General features: G+C 41.6%; 1 protein-coding gene across 5 annotated transcripts in view; it reads right to left on the bottom strand.

Moving 5' to 3' along the window:
* LOC141069520 (immunoglobulin lambda-1 light chain-like) overlaps nucleotides 1-20,613 on the bottom strand; it is a 1,030,357-nt gene that overhangs the window by 732,565 nt on the left and 277,179 nt on the right. Inside the window, exons 1-2 of one of the 5 annotated variants that reach the window (XM_073559161.1) lie at nucleotides 9,988-10,050; nucleotides 9,588-9,893 (exon numbers count right to left, since the gene is read on the bottom strand). The exons of the other annotated variants lie outside the window; for them this stretch is intronic. Coding sequence (XP_073415262.1) covers nucleotides 9,588-9,893; nucleotides 9,988-10,033 — 352 coding nt within the window. The 5' untranslated portion in view covers nucleotides 10,034-10,050. Of the gene's footprint in view, nucleotides 1-9,587; nucleotides 9,894-9,987; nucleotides 10,051-20,613 lie in introns of those variants that run through there. 5 annotated transcript variants of the gene reach the window in all.

The raw sequence follows: 20,613 nt of genomic DNA on the forward strand, positions 1-20,613 counted from the left end.
GGCCTTTTTTTCCTATCAGACGGTTGGGACATTTTTGTAGGTTTTTTTGCGGATTGCAGCCAGCATCTTTTCTGTCCTGTCCTATCTAGTTAGTTGGGCCCCATCGTTTGCTCAGGCTGTCTTTCTGTCTGTTTGTGTTTTCATCTGTTTTTCACCGACAATACATGTTGGGGGCTGTCTATTGCTTTGGGGTCTGCTCTGGGGCAGTTTAGATTTCCCCTTTCCTTCTTTAGGCTTATGTAGTTCTCCCGCTGTGACGAGGGGTCTAGGGCACCGTAGGAACCCCCCCACGGCTACTGTTAGTTGTGGTGAATAGGATCAGGGGTCTGCAATCCGATAGCTACCAACCTCTCCGGTTTTCTGGACTTAGCTTGTATTTTTGTTTTCTCCTCCTCCGGTGACTCATTCATAACAGAATCACCAGCCATACCGCAGATCCTAGGGTACTCAATAGCAGGAAAGAATTGTAAAAAAAAAAAAAGTGTCAGAATTTTTTTTTGTGTATATTTTTTCCTCTATTTCTCTGAGGCCGTAGGAGGAATTTTTTCTCAATGGAGATTGAGCAATTGTCTGATCGTGTGGAGCAGCTTGCTGCTGAAGTGCGGGGAATTTCCGCCTACCTTGCTCATTCACATGCTGCTGAACCAAAGATCCCTACTCCTGATGTGTTTTTTGGGGATCGGTCTAAATTTCTGAATTTTGAGAATAATTGTAAATTATTTTTTGCCTTGAAACCTAACTCATCGAGGAGCTCCGCACAGCAGGTTAAAATTGTCATCTCTTTGCTGTGCGGCGATCCCCAGGATTGGGCGTTTTCTTTGAAACCTGATGATCCTATTCTGACTGATGTGAACGCATTTTTTCAGGCCTTAGGGTTGTTGTATGATGATCCTAATGCTATTGATCAGGCTGAAAAGGCCCTGTTGGCATTGAGCCAGGGTCACGATTCTGCAGAGTTGTACTGTCAAAAATTCCGAAAGTGGGCGGTCCTTACTACCTGGAATGATGGTGCCTTGGCAGCGCTCTTTCGGAAGGGTTTGTCAGAAACCGTAAAAGATACTATGGTGGGATTTCCTGTTCCCTCTGGTCTTGACGATTCTATGTCATTAGCCATTCAGGTTGATCGGCGTTGGCGTGAACGCAAAACTGTACGAGAGGTGTTGCCACCTGTTGAACAAATGTCTGAACCTATGCAATGTGATAGAGTTTTATCTAGGGCGCAACATCAGGAGTTCAGAAGGCGTAATAAGCTGTGTTTTTTCTGTGGAGATGCCTCTCATATGATTTCTGTCTGCCCTAAACGAGAGAAACGTTTTGCACACACATTTGCTGTGGGTGGTGTTCAACCTAAGTTTCTTCTGGCAATTACTCTGATCTGCTCCCTGTCCACATTTTCCGCTAAGGCTTTTGTGGATTCGGGAGCAGCTCTGAACCTGATGGACTTGGATTTTGCTAAACGTTGTGGGTTTCCTATGACACCTCTGCGGACGCCTATCCCTTTGAGGGGTATTGATGCTACTCCTTTGGCGAAGATTAAACCTCAGTTTTGGACCCAGGTGGTAATGCGGGTCGCCCCAGACCATCAAGAAAATTGCAGATTTTTGGTGTTGCATAATTTGCATGATACCATCGTTTTGGGGTTTCCCTGGTTGCAAATCCATAATCCAGTTTTGGATTGGAAATCTGTGTCTGTGGTGAGTTGGGGTTGTCGTTGTGCCCTTAGTGACGCTCCTGTTTTCTCCACCTCTCCCCAGTCGCATGATGTTCCTGACTATTTGGCTGATTTTTATGATGTATTTAGTGAGAATGAGTCTGAGTCTTTGCCTCCTCATAGGAGTTATGACTGTGCAATTGAGCTGAGCCCTGGGTGTAAATTTCCCAAGGGTCGACTTTTCAATTTATCTGTACCCGAGCACGAGGCTATGCGATCCTATATTAAGGAGTCGTTGGAGAAGGGTCATATTAGACCATTCTCTTCACCCTTAGGTGCTGGGTTTTTTTTTGTGGCCAAGAAAGATGGTTCATTAAGGTCTTGTATTGACTATCGTTCCCTCAACAAAAATACTGTTAAATATCAGTATCCGTTACCCCTGATTTCTGATCTATTCTCCAGAGTTAAAGGTGCTTGCTGGTTTACCAAGCTTAACCTCAGGGGGCGTATAATCTTATTCGCATTAAGCAGGGGGATGAATGGAAGACGGCATTTAATACTCCGGAGGGACATTTTGAGTACCTGGTGATGCCTTTTGGGCTCACTAATGCCCCTTCTGTCTTTCAGTGCTTCATGAATGATATTTTTGGAGATTTTGTGGATAAATTTTTGATCATCTATCTGGATGATATTTTGATCTTTTCCAAGGATTGGGACTCTCATGTGGAGCATGTTCGGACTGTGTTCTGGATTTTGAGGGAGAATTCCCTGTATGTCAAGGGATCGAAATGCCTTTTTGGTGTACAGAGGATTTCATTTTTGGGATTTATTTTGTCTCCGTCAACTATTGAAATGGACCCGGCCAAGGTACAGGCCATTTATGATTGGGTTCAGCCCACTTCTTTGAAGGCCCTCCAGAAGTTTTTGGGTTTTGCTAATTTTTATCATAAATTTATAGCTAATTTTTCTGGTATTGCCAAACCATTGACTGATTTGACTAAGAAGGGTGCTGATGTGCTGAATTGGTCTCCGGAGGCTGTTTCTTCCTTTCAGGAGCTGAAGCGAAGGTTCACTTCTGCCCCGGTTTTGCGGCAACCTGATGTCTCACTCCCGTTTCAGGTAGAGGTGGACGCTTCTGAGATTGGTGCAGGAGCTGTTTTGTCCCAAAAAGATCCTGTAACATCTAAAATGAATCCCTGTGCTTTCTTTTCACGAAAGTTCTCCCCATCCGAACGTAACTATGATGTGGGGAATCGGGAACTGTTAGCCATGAAATGGGCATTTGAGGAGTGGAGACATTGGTTGGAGGGAGCTAAACATCAAGTCGTGGTCCTTACTGACCACAAGAATTTGATTTACCTGGAGTCGGCCAAACGCTTGAATCCTAGACAGGCTAGGTGGGCCTTGTTTTTCACACGTTTTGATTTTGTGGTCTCTTTTCTTCCGGGCACTAAGAATGTCAAGGCAGACGCCCTCTCTAGGAGTTTCTTTGCTGATTCTCCTATTGTGACCAAGCCTGCTACCATCTTAGGTGAGGGGGTAGTTCTTTCTGCCATCTCTCCCAATTTGAGATGTGCTCTGGAAGAGTTTCAGGAGGACAAACCTGAGCGTTGTCCCATTGGAAAATTGAATGTTCCTGACCAGTGGAGGAAGAGAGTGATGTCTGAGGTTCATTGCTCCGCATTGGCTGGTCATCCAGGTATTTTTGGTACTAGAGATTTGGTGAGTTGGTCTTTTTGGTGGCCCGCCTTGTCTCGTGATGTCAGTAATTTTGTGCAGTCCTGTGGGACTCGCTTCCGGTCTAAACCTTGTTCTCGCTCTAGTGGGTTGTTGATGCCTTTGCCGGTGCCCAGGAGGCCATGGACCCATATTTCAATGGATTTTATCTCTGATATGCCTGTCTCTCAGAGAATGACTGTTATTTGGGTGATTTGTGATCGATTCTCTAAGATGGTCCATCTTGTACCACTCCCTAAGTTGCCATCTTCCTCAGAGTTGATGCCCTTGTTTTTGCAGCAGGTGGTTCGCTTACACGGGATTCCTGAGAACATTGTATCTGACAGAGGAGTTCAGTTTGTTTCTAGATTTTGGAGGACTTTCTGTTCCAAGCTGGGAATTCAGTTGTCCTTCTCCTCTGCGTTTCACCCTCAGACCAATGGGCAGACGGAGAGAACAAACCAGACTTTGGAGTCGTATTTGAGATGTTTTATTTCTGCTGATCAGGATGATTGGGTTTCATTTTTGCCCTTGGCTGAATTTGCTTTAAGTAATAGAGCTAGTTCTGCCACTTTGATGTCACCTTTTTTTTGTAACTTTGGGTTTCATCCTCGATTCTCTTCAGGGCAGGTGGAGTCTTCTGCCTGCCCAGGTGTTGACACTGTGGTGGAGAGAATGCACCAGATCTGGGACCAAGTGGTGGATAAGTTGTCTCTCTCCCAGGAAAAGGCCTAGCGGTTTTCCAACCGGCATAGGACCATTGGTCCCCGGTTTAAGGTGGGTGATATGATTTGGTTGTCATCAAAGAATATCTCTATGAAGGTGGCTTCTCCAAAGTTTAAACCTAGATTTATTGGACCTTACAAGATTTTGGAGGTTCTTAATCCGGTCTCTTTTCGATTGCCTCTTCCTGTTACATTCAAGATCCATAACGTGTTTCATAAGTCTCTGTTAAAGAGGTTTGTTGAGCCAGTAGTTCCTGTGGTGGCACCTCCTGAACTTGTATTGGTTGAAGGTAATGTGGAATATGAGGTTGAGAAGTTACTGGATTCTCGTCTGGTTAGATGGAGACTCCAGTATTTGGTTAAATGGAAGGGTTATGGCCAGGAGGATAATTCTTGGGTCCCTGCATCCGATATTCATGCCGAAAGATTGGTTTGTGCTTTTCATCGGGCCCATCCTGATCTCCCTGGTGGCGTGGATGAGGGTTCGGTGACCCCTCCTCAAGGGGGAGGTACTGTTGTGAGTTCATTTTCCCCTTCACCTTTGATGTCTGATGAACTCCCTCTGCTGGTGAAGAGAGGTAGTGAAATTGATTGGGATGGGAAGAACCTGTTATCTGAACAGGCGGAGTGTGATTGGACATCTGGAATTTCTGAGTGGATATAAGGCAGCCGACGCCCTGCAGGGTTTGCTGGTGATCCTTTCTGCTCTGAGCTCTGGCATCCAGTTTTAGCTCCTGTCTACTAAAAGCTAAGTTTTTGACCTGCTATTATTCCATGAGATTTAGTCTGGTTTCCTTAGTGTTTGTATTCAGCCAGTCCTGGTTGGGACTGGCTGAATTCCATTTTTGTCTCTGATCAGTTGATCTCTTTGCTCTGTTTTCAGAATATACCTGAGTGCTGATATAGTGATTTTGAAGTCTAGCGACTTCAGGGCCTTTTTTCCTATCAGACGGTTGGGACATTTTTGTAGGGGTTTTTGCGGATTGCAGCCAGCATCTTTTCTGTCCTGTCCTATCTAGTTAGTTGGGCCCCATCGTTTGCTCAGCCTGTCTTTCTGTCTGTGTTTGTGTTTTCATCTGTTTTTCACCGACAATACATGTTGGGGGCTGTCTATTGCTTTGGGGTCTGCTCTGGGGCAGTCTAGATTTCCCCTTTCTTTCTTTAGGCTTATGTAGTTCTCCGGCTGTGACGAGGGGTCTAGGGCACCGTAGGAACCCCCCACGGCTACTGTTTGTTGTCGTGAATAGGATCAGGGGTCTGCAATCCGATAGCTACCAACCTCTCCGGTTTTCTGGACTTAGCTTGTATTTTTGTTTTCTCCTCCTCCGGTGACTCATTCATAACACTCTGCAATGCTTCTGTAATGCAGAGCATCAGATCAACGTCTGACAGGCAGGGGAGGAGGTGTGTCTGTCCCTGCTATTAACAGGCGCTGACACGCCAGTTTCCCTGCAGGACCCTGAAGGACCCCGTGGCCATCTTGCAGCTGGAGTCACCATGGAGACCATCAGAACAATGCTTTCGCTTTGCATTGTGTTGATGGGAGCAGACAAGGAGCCCACTCCCTGTGTGATGCTCCTTGATGTCACTGTCACTATTGACAGCGGCATCAGAGGGGTTAAATGTCCGAGATCTGTGTTAGCACCGATCATGGGCACTGCTGCAGGGTGTCAGCTTTCACATAGTGCTGACATCGCACTCGATCACTGCGGTGCTCAGCATGAGCCTGCGCTATCTTGGTGCCATACATATACTCCTCTTTGCAGGAACACAGCTCCCGCAGAGCAGTATGTGTACGGTGCATGTTGGGAAGGGGTTAATTTGAATGCAGGGCTGGTTTTAGACAAATTGTGGCCTAGGGTCAAATTTAACGGTTAGGGTAGGCTTACACAAGAAGATAAAACATTGGTCAGAATTTCATCCAGATTATTGGGAGTTTTTTTCTCACTTGTCATCCGTGTACAATTAATTTTTTTAAAGCAGCAGCCATTAATCATTTACAGTTTCCTATCCTACAGCATTGTAATGCATCTGTAAAAACCAGGATGCTGCACTGTGGCTCCATATGGCATCTGATATTTTTTTAAGCAACCATAGACTTGAATGGGCGAGTCTCATCCGATTTACAGTAGAAACTAGATTTTTTTTTTTACAGCTGGAATTTGGTCTGTGCAAAAAAAAAACTGCGCTCACGTGCACTGCCCCACTGAAAATTGTGCTTAGTGCTGTCCGCTTTTTCTCACGGACCGAATATACGATGGTACGAATGAGCTCTAACAGTCAAAGAATAGGAAACATTAGCACAATGTCTTGTTGTGCATCCTACCTCACAAACAGCTATATTATAAGTCCTATATGTCCTCTAAAGCTATAGCATAAGGTCTAACCACATGGTCGCTGCAGCCAAGAGACCACCAAAACATCAAGGCTGGAGCCGCAGAGAATTTATCATTTCATGCTAATTTTTTTTTATACTCTCAGAAAATCCTTTTAGGGTATGTTCACACCCACCATTTTTGCTGCAGATTGTTCTGCTTCAAAAACCAGAGTGTTGGCAGTAACTATCCTCCGCACAGAATGCACGCTTTATATGCGTTTTTGCAGCGTTTTCACTTGCATTTTTGTTTCCCATTCATTTGAATAGGAAGAAAACGCTGAAAGATTTGACAAGCTGCAGATTTTAAAAAAAAATGTCATCTGGCAGGTACACTCAGATATTTTTGGAATAGTATGGGAGACTACTCTTTTTCATACAGTAGTACAGTGTAGTAAGCCCTGTTTACACTGTTTCTGCAGTGAATCCAGGGACTGCAACAGATTTCAAATGAATTCCATTTGTGTGGGGTTTTTTTCTCTGAAACTGATCGTCCTTTTATTTTCTGAAAGTCTCAGTTTGTGCTTTCTCTTCTGAAAGTTTCTACTTTTCTGTGGCTGCTGGAACAGACAAACACTATCAGAAAAAAAAATCTCACATAGAGATTATTTGAAGAAGGCAGAAGCCAACGGGCGCACTGCAGAAACACAGTGTGAACAGGCCCTAATGTGAGAAGCGGACATGAGACGTAAACATTGCTTACAGTTGGACCCTTATGGTGACACTACAGATACAGTAAAATATATGCAGCAAAAACAGGTATATACTGTACACTGTACTTGCATACATATTTTATATATACTTTATGCCTCCTTCACGAGTCCATATAAAATGTGAACTTATGTGAACAAATGGTACTGGTGACAGTCAGTGTTTTGGATCAGTGTGTCATCCGTTTCACACATGGAAAAAGTAACAAATTACAAATCTTCTTCTTTGCTATGAAAAAACAATTGGATACCACACACACTGGAAGCATGGACTTATACTGTATGTTTGTATGTATACGTATATGTATATACATACAATGATAATGTGTGCAAACTGTAAAGCGCTGCGGAATATGTTAGCGCTATATAAAAATAAAGATTATTATTATTAGTATTATACAATGGGGAAAATAAGTATTGGATACACTGCATATTTTGCAAGTTTTCCCACCTACAATGAATGGAAAGGTTTGTAATTTTTATCACACATACACTTCAACTGTGAGAGATCAAATCTAATTAAAAAAAAATCAAGAAAATCAAATTCTATGATTTTTACATAATTAATTTGCATTTTATTACATGAAATAAGTACTGTATTTTTATGATTATAAGACATGGTATTTTTCCCCTAAATTTTGAGGGAAAATGGGGATGCATCTTATAATTTGAATATAACTTACCAGCTGAGGTGGAGCGGGGTCCCAGGGTAGCTGCTGGCAGAGGCAAGAGTGGGGTGATGCTGTGGGCCTCAGGATTGAAGAAGGGAGTGTTTGGAGGTGTGATACTGCAGATGTTCGATGGTGTGGGGGTTGCGCTGTCATTTTGTGAAAGACCAGAGGCACTGCACTTCTGTGGTTTACATTACGGTAGACTCCTGGAAAATGGCATGTACAGTTGGCGCCGAGATCTCCAACTGTGCATGCACTTTCCCTTGCGGACAGAGTCCACCACAATGTAAACTTTGGAAGTGAGGGGGCTCCTGGCTTTCACAAAATGTTGGTGGAGCCCTGTACTGTTGAACATCCTCAACTTCACACCTCCAAATACCCCTTCCTTTCAGCGTGGAGTCCACAGCATCACCACACGACCCTGGAACCCGGCTCCACCGCAGCCGCACCCCCAATAAACAATAAGATGAAAAGTACGATGTTTCTCCCACCATGCTTCATGGATGGCATGGTGTTCTTGGGGTTGTACTCACCCTTCATCTTCCTCTAAACATGGCGAGTGGAGTTGATACCAAAAAGTTCCATTTTGGTCTCTTCTGACCACATGATTTACTCCCATGGTTCCTCTGAATCATCCAGATAGTATAGGCAAACTTCAAATAGACCTGGGCATGTGCTTGCAATAGCAGGGGGATCTTGCGTGCCCTGCAGGATTTTATTCCACCATGATGGCATAGTGTGATACTAACGGTAATGTTTGAGACTGTGGTCCCTAATCTCTTCAGATCATGAACCAGGTCCTCCCATGTAGTTCTGGGCTAATTTCTGACCTTTCTCAGAATCATCCCTACCCCACGACGCGAGATCTTGCATGGAGCTCCAGGCAAAGAAAGGTAGACAGTCATCTGTGGAAGTGTTTCTTCCTTTTTCTAATATTTGTGCCAACAGTTGTTGCCTTCTCACCAAGCTGCTTGCCTATTGTCCTGTAGCCCATCCCAGCCTTGATCACGTCTGCAATTTTGTTCCTGGTGTCCATAGACAGCTCTTTGGTCTTGGCCATAGTGGATAGGATGGAGTACGTGGACAGGTGTCTTGTATACAGGTAATGAGTTCAAGCAAGAGCAATTAATATGGGTAATGAGTACAGTGTAGGAGGGCTTCTTAAAGAAAAACAGATCTATGGGAGCCAGAATTCTTGCTGGTTGGTAGATGATCAAATACTTATTTCATGCAATAAAATGCTATTTAATTATTGAAAAATCATACAATGTGATTTTCTGTTTTGTTTTTTTTTATTTTTAGATTCTGTCTCTAACAGTTGAAGTATACCTAGGATAAAAAATAGAGACCTCTCCATCCTTTATAGGTGGGAAAATGTGCAAAATCGGTAGTGTGTCAAATACTTATTTTCCCCACTGTATATACACACACAGTATATAGTGTGTTTATATGTAGATGCACACATAAATAAAGTATAAACAGAGAATATATATATTTATATTTATGTAGAAGCACATGTATTCAGCATATATATTCACACATATACAGTATACTAATAGATTTATACATTTACACAGATACACATATACAGTATACTATATATATTTATATATTTACACAGATATACACAAATGCATAATATATACACATACAGACGCACACTATGAGTCGTTTTCTGAAGGAAGTGTTAAGATCTGCAAGAGGTTTATGATTTGGTTCATCAAGTCCCTTAATCACAGTGAGCTGCACCCGAAAACCACATAAGACAATAATAATCTGCATCATCTTCAGCTTTTACCGCTGATATTGTCAGATAGGCAAAATTTCCAGATTTTGAGCCAGAAAACCTGTCAGGAATTCCAGAGGGACGAGCATTGGTATTGTATATCAGAACACGAGGAACCTGACCAGATTTTTGCTGAAGCCAGTATGGGTAGTTTGTATCTGATACAGTGCCTGTGTTTAAATGGCAGGAGAAAGTGACCCTTTCATTTAGGGATGCGCTAATCATTTTTTCCTGTGTTAGTACATGTTGTGCCAAACCACCTAGATGGGACAAGAATAGAAAACAAGTAAATACACACAGTATAGTATTTTGATTTATAATTCTTTGTAAATAATATATAACAATATTCCTTACTTGTGCACGACACCACAAGGACAACACAAAGACTAGACCAGAACATTGTGCAGATCTGTAGATGAAACATTTCATGTGCAATCTTAAATGATATTTTATAAGAAAAAGATCACCTGGATATGCAAATCTTTCTCCAGGCTTCTAATGTCACTGGGGACTTAGAGACATTTGCATATTTAACCAGCTAAGTATTTCCATTGCAAGTATTGTTTATTCTTTAAAATATCTCCTTATAAAGTGTAAAGTTAGGAGGACCTCTTAACTCTTAGACAAGATGTATCATCATCACCATGTATTCACCATCCTTACTTGAAGCCATGTTCAAATTACAATGCTACAAGCAGTGCTGGTCTTTGGCACATACAACTTTTTGGAAGACCCAGTCAATCAAGAGTATTCTACTGATAAAATGCTTGTGATTGGCCACAGTGGACAGACAAGTCGAGGCAAGTAGATCCAGTTGTTACTACTGAAGGTCAGACACTGATTGGTCATCCTGTAGTGCCTCTTTGCAGCATAGTACAGTACTTTATACAATGTGCAGGTCGTCACTTGTTCCATGATGAGCTGCTTCATTTGATACCAGGTAAAATCAGATTTATTTTATCCAACTCAATAGGTAGTACCATAAAGAAGCTCCTGTCCAGCTAAAAGAGATACAGCAGCTTCAGAAGATATTACTGACATCAGTCTGCATGGTTGCTGTGCTCAGTCTGCTCACGCTGATCGCCGGTAGCGCAGGATATAATAATAATAAATTTTATTTCTATAGCGCCGACATATTCCGCAGCACTTTACATTTCGGAGGGGATTTGTACAGACAATAGACATTACAGCATAACAATAATCACATAGATTATAACAAATACCAAGAGGAATGAGGGCCCTGCTTGCAAGCTTACAATCTATGAGGAAAGAGGTAGACACGAAAGGTGGGTGGTAACAGTTGCCCTGATTGTATGGACCAGCCATAATGTTAAGTGTGTATCAGTACTGACACAGAGGGCTAATGGATGCATAAAGCATGTGGGAACATGATGCGGGGAACCTGGTTATGGTAAAACTTTTGGCTGTGCCACACAGGGATAGATTAGGTTAATATGTTGAGGCGATAGGCCAGTCTGAATAAATGCGTTTTTCGGGCACGCTTAAAATTGTGGGGATTGGGGACTAATCGTATTGACCTGGGAAGTGCATTCCAAAGAATTGGCGCAGCACGTGTAAAGTCTTGGAGACGGGAGTGGGAGGTTCTGATTATTGAGGATGCTAACCTCAGGTCATCAGCAGAATGGAGGGCGCAGGTAGGGTGGTATACTGAAACAAGGGAGGAGATGTAGGGTGGTGCTGAGCCATGGAGGGCTTTGTGGGTGAGGGTAATAAGTTTATACTGAATTCTGGAGTGGATGGGTAGCCAGTGTAATGACTGGCACAAGGTAGAGCATCGGTGTAACGATTGGTGAGGAATATGATCCTGGCTGCAGCATTCAAGACAGATTGGAGAGGGGAGAGTTTGGTAAGAGGGAGACCGATTAGAAGAGAGTTACAATAGTCGAGACAAGAATGAATGAGAGAAACAGTAAGAGTTTTTGCAGACTCAAAAGTAAGAAAAGGTCGAATTCTAGAAATGTTTTTGAGGTGCAGATGACAAGAGCGAGCCAGTGATCGAATGTGGGGGGCAAAGGAAAGCTCAGAATCAAGTATGACCCCAAGACAGTGGGCATGTTGCTGGGGAGAAATAGTGGAGCCACACACAGAAATGGCAATGTCGGGTATAGGTACATTAGTAGAGGGAGGAAACACAAGGAGTTCAGTCTTTGACAGGTTCAGTTTCAGATATAGTGAGGACATGATGTTAGACACAGCGTTTAGACAATCGCCGGTGTTTTTTAGAAAGGCTGGCGTGATGTCAGGAGAAGAAGCGTATAATTGGGTGTCATCAGCATAGAGATGGTACTGGAAACCAAATCTACTGATTGTTTGACCAATAGGGGCAGTGTACAAGGAGAAGAGGAGGGGGCCTAGGACTGATCCTTGAGGAACCCCAACAGTAAGGGGAAGGTGAGAGGAGGAGGAACCGGCAAAAGATAAAGGAATGGTCAGAGAGATAGGAGGAGAACCAGGAGAGAATGGTGTCCTTGAGGCCAATGGAACGGAGCATAGTGAGGAGGAGCTGATGATCCACACTGTGGAATGCTGCAGAGAGACCCAAGAGAATTAGCATGGAGTAATGACCATTAGATTTAGCTGTTAGTAGATCATTAGAGACTTTTGTGTGGGCAGTTTCAGTAGAGTGTAAGGAGCGGAAGCCAGATTGGAGAGGGTCGAGAAGAGAGTTATCAGAGAGATAGCGGATAAGACGGGAGTGGACCAGGCGTTCCAGGAGTTTAGAGATGAAGGGAAGATTAGAGACAGGTCTATAGTTAGCGGCACAGTTTTGGTCGAGGGATGGTTTTTTAAGTAGTGGATGTATGATGGCATGCTTAAATGAGGAGGGAAAGATACCAGAAGAGAGAGAGAGGTTAAATATTTAAGTTAGGTGAGTGGTGACAGCAGGGGAAAGGGACTGGAGGAGATGTGACAGAAATGGGTCACTGATGCAAGTGATTGGGCGAGAAGATGCAAGGAGCCTGCTTACTTCTTCTTCTGTGACTGGTTCAAAATCAGAGAGTGAGCTAGATGCAGTGGGGAAGGGAGGACAGTGCATGGTATGAGGTGATTGGGAGGATAGAATGATGCAAACCGTCTTCAGCAGCGGTGCTGGGTAACAGCGCTTACTGTCAGGGCCAGTTTTAGCAAAGTGGGGCCCTAGGCAAAAGTTTAAAATGGGGCCCCAAATGCTAACATATTGCACATCACACAGAAGCATTTCTGTTGTATTTACAAGAATATTTAGAATTGAGAGTCCTCAGTGGTTGATACCTTTTAATGGCTAACTGAAAAGAAGGTAACAAATTGCAAGCTTTCGATACTACTCAGGTCTCTTTATCAGGCATAGACTAATACAGAATCTGAAGAATCACATATTTATGCACAACACAGCACAGAAAGAAATTATATTCTATGGGGGGCTGCATTATATTCTATGGAGGCTGCATTATACTCTATGAGGGGGCTACCATATATTCTAAGGAGGGGCTGCATTATACTTTGTGGGGTGGCAGCATTATACTATATGTGGGCTGCATTATACCGTATCTTATGTATTTTAATATATGGAGGACTATGAGGAGTGTATTTTAATATATGGAGGACTACAAGGAGTGTATTATACTATGTGGAAGAGCCTCATTATACTCTATGAAGGGGCTACATTATATTCTGTGGGGGGCTGCATTCTACTATATGAGGAGGGCTACATTGTATTCTATGGAGGGGCTACATTATATTCTATGGGAGCTGCTTTATATTCTATGGGGGCTGCATTATACTCTATGAGGGGCTACCATATTTACTATGGAGGGGCTGCATTATACTATATGGGGGGCTGCATTATATTCTATGGGGGGCTGAATTATATTGCATGGTGGAGCTGCATTATACTCAGGGGGCTGCATTATATTCTGTGGAGTGGCTGCGTTATACTTGGTGGGGTGGCGGCATTATACTACATGTGGGCTGCATTATACTGTATTGAGGACTAGGGGAATATATTATACTATATGAAGAACTATGGGAAGCATTATACTATGGGAAGTGAATTGTACTACATGGATGACTATGGTGGTGCATTATACTATATGGAACACTATGAGGAGTGTATTATACTTTATGGAGGACTGAACAGTGTATTTTAATATATGGAGGACTATGAGTGTATTATACTATATGGAGGACTGAGGAGTATATTATACTATATGAAAGACTGAGGAGTGTATTATAATATATGGAGGACTATGAGGAGTATATTATACTATATGAAGGACTGAGGAGTGCATTTTAGTATATGAAGCACTATGAGGAGTGTATTATACATATGAAGGTCTGAGTGTATTTTAATATATGGAAGACTATGAGGTGTGTATTATACTATATAGACAACTGAGGAGTGTATTATACTATGTGGAGGACTGAGAATTGTATTATACTATATGGAGGACTATTGGGATTGTTTAATATTATATGGAGAACTATGAGGTGTGTATTATACTATATGGAGGACTGAGGAGTGTATTTTAATATATGGAGGACTATGAGGAGTGTATTATACTACATGGAGGACTGAGTAGTGTATTATACTATATGGAGAACTGAGTGTATTTTAATATATGGAGGACTATTGGGAGTGTTTAATATTATATGGAGAACTATGATGCACGTATTATACTATATGGAGGACTGAGGAGTGTATTTTAATATATAGAGGACTATGAGAAGTGTATTATACTATATGGAGGACTGAGGAGTGTATTATACTATATGGAGGACTATGGGGAGTGTATAATACTATATGGAGCACTATGAGGCATGTATTATACTATATGGAGGACTGAACAGTGTATTTTAATATATGGAGGACTATGAGGAGAGTATTATACTATATGGATGACTATGGGTTGTGTATAATACTATATGGAGGACTGAGGAGTGTATTTTAATATATGGAGGACTATAGGGAGTGTATTATACTATATGGAGGACTATGGGGCACATTACATTATATAGAGGACTATGGGGTGTGCATTTTACAATTTGGAGGACTGTGGTGCACATTAAACTATGTGGAGGACTATGGGGTGTATTATACTAAACAAACAAAATACTGCATATTCATCAAGTGATTGGATTGTTTATGCCGGTGTAAACTGTAGATATGCTGCTGATAACATAAGACTGTATGGGGACAGATTGATCTAATAGTGATTGTTCTGTTAAGATTGTTAAAAAAGTCTTATAGAGGGATGGGCCACTCTTGAAATTGCTAAGATGGGGTGTGATCACAGAACCATGAAAAGTTTTGTTGCGAATAGTCAAGAACTGCAACCTCCCTGTAGTATCCAGAAGTTCAAAGTTGTTCAGTGCTCAGAGACATGGCCGAGGGAGACTGAAACCCAACCACCACTGAACAAGACACAGAAGAAAATTGAAATGTCAAGACTGAGCCAAGAAATATCTGAAGACAAATTTTTCAAAGGTTTTAAGGACTCATGAAATGAGAATGAATCTTGTAGGACCAGATGGTTAGGCTTGTGGCTGGATCAGTAACAGACACAGATCTTCACTTTGATTCTGACATCAGCAATGTAAAAGTGAGGTACTGCTATTGGCTTGTCTTATTAACCCCTTCCCGACATGCACGGTACTAGTACTGCTCTGTGGGAACTGCGTTCCCGCAAACAGAAGCACTAGTAAGGGTACAGTCACACTTAGCGATATACCAGCGATCCCGACCAGCGATATGACGCGGTCAGGATCGCTGGTACATCGCTAAGTGGTCGCTAGTGAGCTGCCACACAGGCAGATCTCACCAACAACATCGCTGGGGACGGGGGTCGCTACTTACCTGTCACACTAGGCGATCCTGCGTCCTCCCGCCCGCGTCCACGCTCGTCGCTCGTCTCTCCACAGGAAGCGCCGCAGGAAGCTGACGGCGAGAAACGGTCCAGCCTGTTCTCGCGCGATCAGCGATAACCAGCGAGGGAGCGGGTCGTAGGTAAGTATCAGACATAGCGATATCGCTAACAATATCGCTATAATGTCACAAGTTATAGCGATATTGCTAGCGATATTGCTTAGTGTGACAGGCCCTTAAGGCGCACCGATTGTGCGGCCTCACGCTGAGAGCTGACAGCTGACACCGTGCAGTAATGTCCGTGATCGGTGCTAGCACCGATCGCGGACATTTAACCCCTTTGATGCTGCTGTCAGTAGTGATACGATCGCGTTGTCCTGATGGTCTCCATGAAGACCCTCGGAGCAAGATGGTCGCGGGGTCCTTTGGGATCCTGCAGGGAATGTGGCATGCCAGTGCCTGCTCAGAGCAGGACCTGAGATGCCTCCTCCCTGCCTTTCAGATCCTGGTCTATGCCCTGCAGTGCAAATGCATTGCACAACATCAGATCAGCGATCTGATGTTATACAGTAATGTCCCATACTGGGTCAATGTAAAAAAGAAAAAATATATATATTAAAAAGTGTAAAAATATTTTTTTAAAAATCCCTAAATAAAGAAAGCAACAAATATTTTTCCAATAAATATAAATATAAATAAATAATTGTAAAAATATTTTTAAAAAAATTAAAAATAATAATACAAAATCAAAAGATATTGTATCTCAAAATAAATATTTGATTGATAAAAAATAAACAATAAAAGTACACCTATTTGGTATTGCCACGTCCATAACGACCAGCTCTATAAAACTGTCCCACTAGTAAGCCCCTTCAGTGAACATTGTAAAAACATAAATAAAAAATGATGCAAAAAACAAATGCTTTATCATCATTCCGCCAAACAAAAAGTGCAATAAAACACAAACAAAAAGACAAATGTAACGAAAAATGGTACCTCTGAAAACGTTATCTTGTCCCGCAAAAAATAAACCACCATACAGTTCTATCAGCAGAGAAATAAAAAAGTTATAGCTCTCAGAATAAAGCGATGAAAAAATAATTATTTTTTCTATAAAATAGTTTTTTGTGTAAAAGCCCAAAACACAAAAAAATATATAAATTGGATATTACTGTAATCGTACTGACCCGAAGAACAAAGCTGCCTTACCAATTTTACCACACGCAGAACAGTATTTAAAAAAAACAATTCCTGAATTATTTGGTTTTTGTTCATTCTGTCTCCCAAAAATCAGAATAGAAAACGATCAAAAAATGTTTCCGAAAATAGTACCAATAAAAACGACAGCTCGTCCTACAAAAAACAAGCCATAACATGACTCTGTCCGTCAAAATATGGAAAAATTATAGCTCTCAAAATATGGTGATGCAAAACTAGTTTTCGGAATAAAAAACGTTTCATAGTATGTGACAGCTGCCAAACATAAAAACCTGATATAAATCTGGTATCGCTGTAATCACACTGACCAGAAGAATAAAGTCACCTAACCACTTATATCGCACGAGGAAAGGCATAAAAAATAAAGTCAATTCTTCACATGCTGTCATTTCTTCATTCTGCCTCTCAAAGATCGCAGTAAGGCTTGGTGTCCGTCTTTTTAGGATTGCAAGTTCCGTCGGCTACAGTTTTGTGCACTTCTGAAAAGGACACCCCTGAACTGAGGCCAGACGGAGTCCAGAGTAAAATCTGCTGCCTCATTATTGTGAATGGATCCCTTGGGGGTTTCATCTGTCACGTCACTTGGAGATTTAGATGGGAACCACAAGGTTAGTGCTCAGCGCAGAGCGCCAGATAAATGTGATCATAAATGCTATGTAAAATGTTCCCGATAAAAGCTTCAACTTAATTAAAAAAAAAAACCCTTCATAGCTCCCGAGTCTCTCCGTATGGCTAAATAGTACTGTACAGCGACATATGGGGTATTGCCATGTTCAGTAGAAATTATGGGACACATTTTGGTGCCTTTTTTACCCATTTCCCAGTATGAAAATGTAAAACTTGGGGCTCACACGCAAGCTTCGTGGTAAAAATGTAAATTATTTTATCTTCACTGCTCCATGGCATAAAAGTCTGTGACACACCTGTGGTGTCAATATAATCACTGCAACCTTAGATAAATTCATTGAGAGGTTTAGTTTGCAAAATGGGGTCACTTATGGAGGGTTCTGCTGTTCTGGCACCTCAGGGGCTCTGCCAATGTAACATGGTACCCTCAAACAAGTGCAGCAAACTCTGCACTGTAATATGGCATTTCTTCCCTTCTGAGCTTTGCACTGTGCCTCAAAAGTAGTTTTCGATGACATATGGGCTATCGGTGAACTCAGAAGAAATTGCACAACAAATTTTGTCGTCCATTTTCTCCTATTACCCTTGTGAAAATGCACAATTTGGAGCTTAAAATGATTTTTCCTGTAAATATGTGATTTTTTTTATTTTTATGGCTTAACGTTATAAACTTCTGTGAAGCACCTGTGGGTTCAAGGTGCTCAATACACATTTAGATATGTTCCCAAAGGGGTCTTGTTTCCAAAATGGTGTCACTTGTGGGGCTTTCCACTGTTTAGGCACATCAGGGGCTCTCCAAACGTGACATGGCATTTGCTATTCATTCCAGCAAATTTTACATTCAAAAAGTCAAATGGCGCTCCTTCCCTTCCAAGCTCTGCCATGCACCCAAACAGTTGTTTTCCTCCACATATTGGGTATCTGGGCACTCAGGAGAAATTGCTCAACAAATTGTATGGAGCAATTTCTCCTGTTACCCTTATGAAAATGCAAAATTTGGAGCTAAAAAAGATATATCTTGGAAAAATTTGATTTTTTTTATTTTCACGGCTTAACGCTATAAACTTCTGTAAAGCACCTGGGGCTTCAAAGTGTTCAATACACATCTAGATAAGTTCCCAAATGGGTCTACTTTCCAAAATGGTGTCACTTGTGGGAGGTTTCCATTTCTTAGGCACATCAGGGGCTCTCTAAGCGTGACATGGCGTCCTCTAATTATTCCAGCAAATTTTACATTCAAAATATAAAATGGCGCACCTTCCCTTCCAAGCCCTGCTGTGCCCAAATAGTAGATTTCCCCTACATATGGGGTATCAACATGCTCAGGAGAAATTGCACAACAAATTGAATGGTCTATTTTCTGCGGTTACCCTTGCAAAAGTTAAAAAAAAAATAGGTTTAAAGGAAATTTTTTGTGAAAGAAAAGTAAATGATTCCTTCTACATTCCAAAAATTCCTGTAAAGCACCTGAAGGGTTAATAAACTTCTTGGATGTAATTTTGAGTACCTTGAGGGGTGCAGTTTTTAGAATAATGTCATTCTTAGATATTTTCTGTCATATATGCCCATCAAAGTCAATGCAAATGTAAGGTGGTCCCTAAAAAAATGGTTTTGCAAATTTTGTTGAAAAAATGAGAAACCGCTGGTCAACTTTTAACCCCTATAACTTCCTAACAAAAAAAATTATGTTTCAAAAATTGTGCTGATGTAAATTATACATGCGGAAAATGTTATTTAGAAACTATTTTGTGCAATATGACTCTGATTTAAGGGCATAAAAATTAAAAGTTTGAAAATTGGGAAATTTTCACCAAATTTCAGTTTTTTTCACAAATAAATGCATGTCATATTAAAGAAATTTTACCACAATCATGAAGTACAATATGTCACGAGAAAACATTCTCAGAATCAGTGGGATCCATTGACGTGTTCTAGTGGTATGATCTCATAAAGTGACAGTGGTCAGAATTGTAAAAATTGGCCTGGTCAGGAAGGTGAAAACAGGCTTCGGGGCGAAGGGGTTAAAGATCAGCTAGTTGGACCTTTTCAGGTTGAAGATGGACTCAAAAACAACTCACAAACCTACTGCCAGTTTTTAAAAGACACTTTCTTCAGACAGTGGTACAGGAAAAAGTCTGCATCTCCTGGTGTGCTGAAGAAGGATTCTGTGCTGAATGCAGGAGCTGTCAGAGAATGATAAAGAGATGTCTCTCTCTCTCTCTCTCTCTCTCAGCAAAGGCCCACCGGGAGATTCACCGGTACCCCGCCAGGCCAGACTGACCCTGATCTTACGAGAAAACCATGAGTTTTATGCAGGACAATGCTCCATCACATGCATCAAAGTTTCACTCTTACAGATGAAAGACTAATGACATGGCCTCTTCTTAAAATTAACTAAATTCTATATAGAACTTTTGGGGCCTTTTAAAATGGGAGATTTAAGGTGAAGGAAATCAGTACACCTCTTAATGTGAGGGAGGCTGTGATTGGTGCTGACCTTTTTGTTCATCATCAACAGAATAGGAAACTGACAGACTCCAAAGATAAAAGACTTACAACATGTATTGAAAAGATAGCTGACTATATAGGTTCACTGATATTTTTTGGAAATGTCAGAAATGTATTTTTGTACATTTTGAGTTGCTTGGTTATTATTCTCAGCTTAACAGATGAAAATAAACAATTGAGATGAGAAAATATAAGCTTTTCATTTATTTCCTTAATAATTCTATATACTACACAAAAGAAAAAGGGGGAATACCTACAACAAAAAAATATTTGTATTATAAAATATAATTTTTATTAATCCATGAAATTAATAAATATATTAAAATTGTAGGGGCAATCACGTCATCATTTGCAGTCGCCCAGCCCACTCAGTTCATCATTTGCAGTCCCCCTCCCTTCATTCGTAGATGAATCCCATTCCCTTTGTATATATGTGACACCCCAGAGTCCGGTTGTCACAGTGACATTACCTCCCTCTAAGAGGTGAAGTCATGCTTGGAGGCAGAAAGGGACTCCCATGCCAGGCAGCATAGATTAAAAATCACAATTCCTGCTGCAAGTCAGAAAAGGGAGATGCCTTATAAATTCTGGCCAGCAGAGGGGGTTGGTGAATCAGCTAGAAGTCAGCTGAGAGAGTTGTCATGGACACGAAGCAGCTGTGAGGAGAAATGACAGTTAAAACGTGAGGATGTGAGGTAAAGAGATCTTTCTGGAAGATCCTGTCAGATGAAGACAGGGAGCGGATCTGAGAGGAGCTCGATAGA

Source organism: Dendrobates tinctorius, unplaced genomic scaffold (assembly GCF_039654945.1).
Source record: "Dendrobates tinctorius isolate UK_male_01 unplaced genomic scaffold, ASM3965494v1 ptg000265l, whole genome shotgun sequence".
Taxonomy (NCBI): Eukaryota; Metazoa; Chordata; class Amphibia; order Anura; family Dendrobatidae; genus Dendrobates; species Dendrobates tinctorius.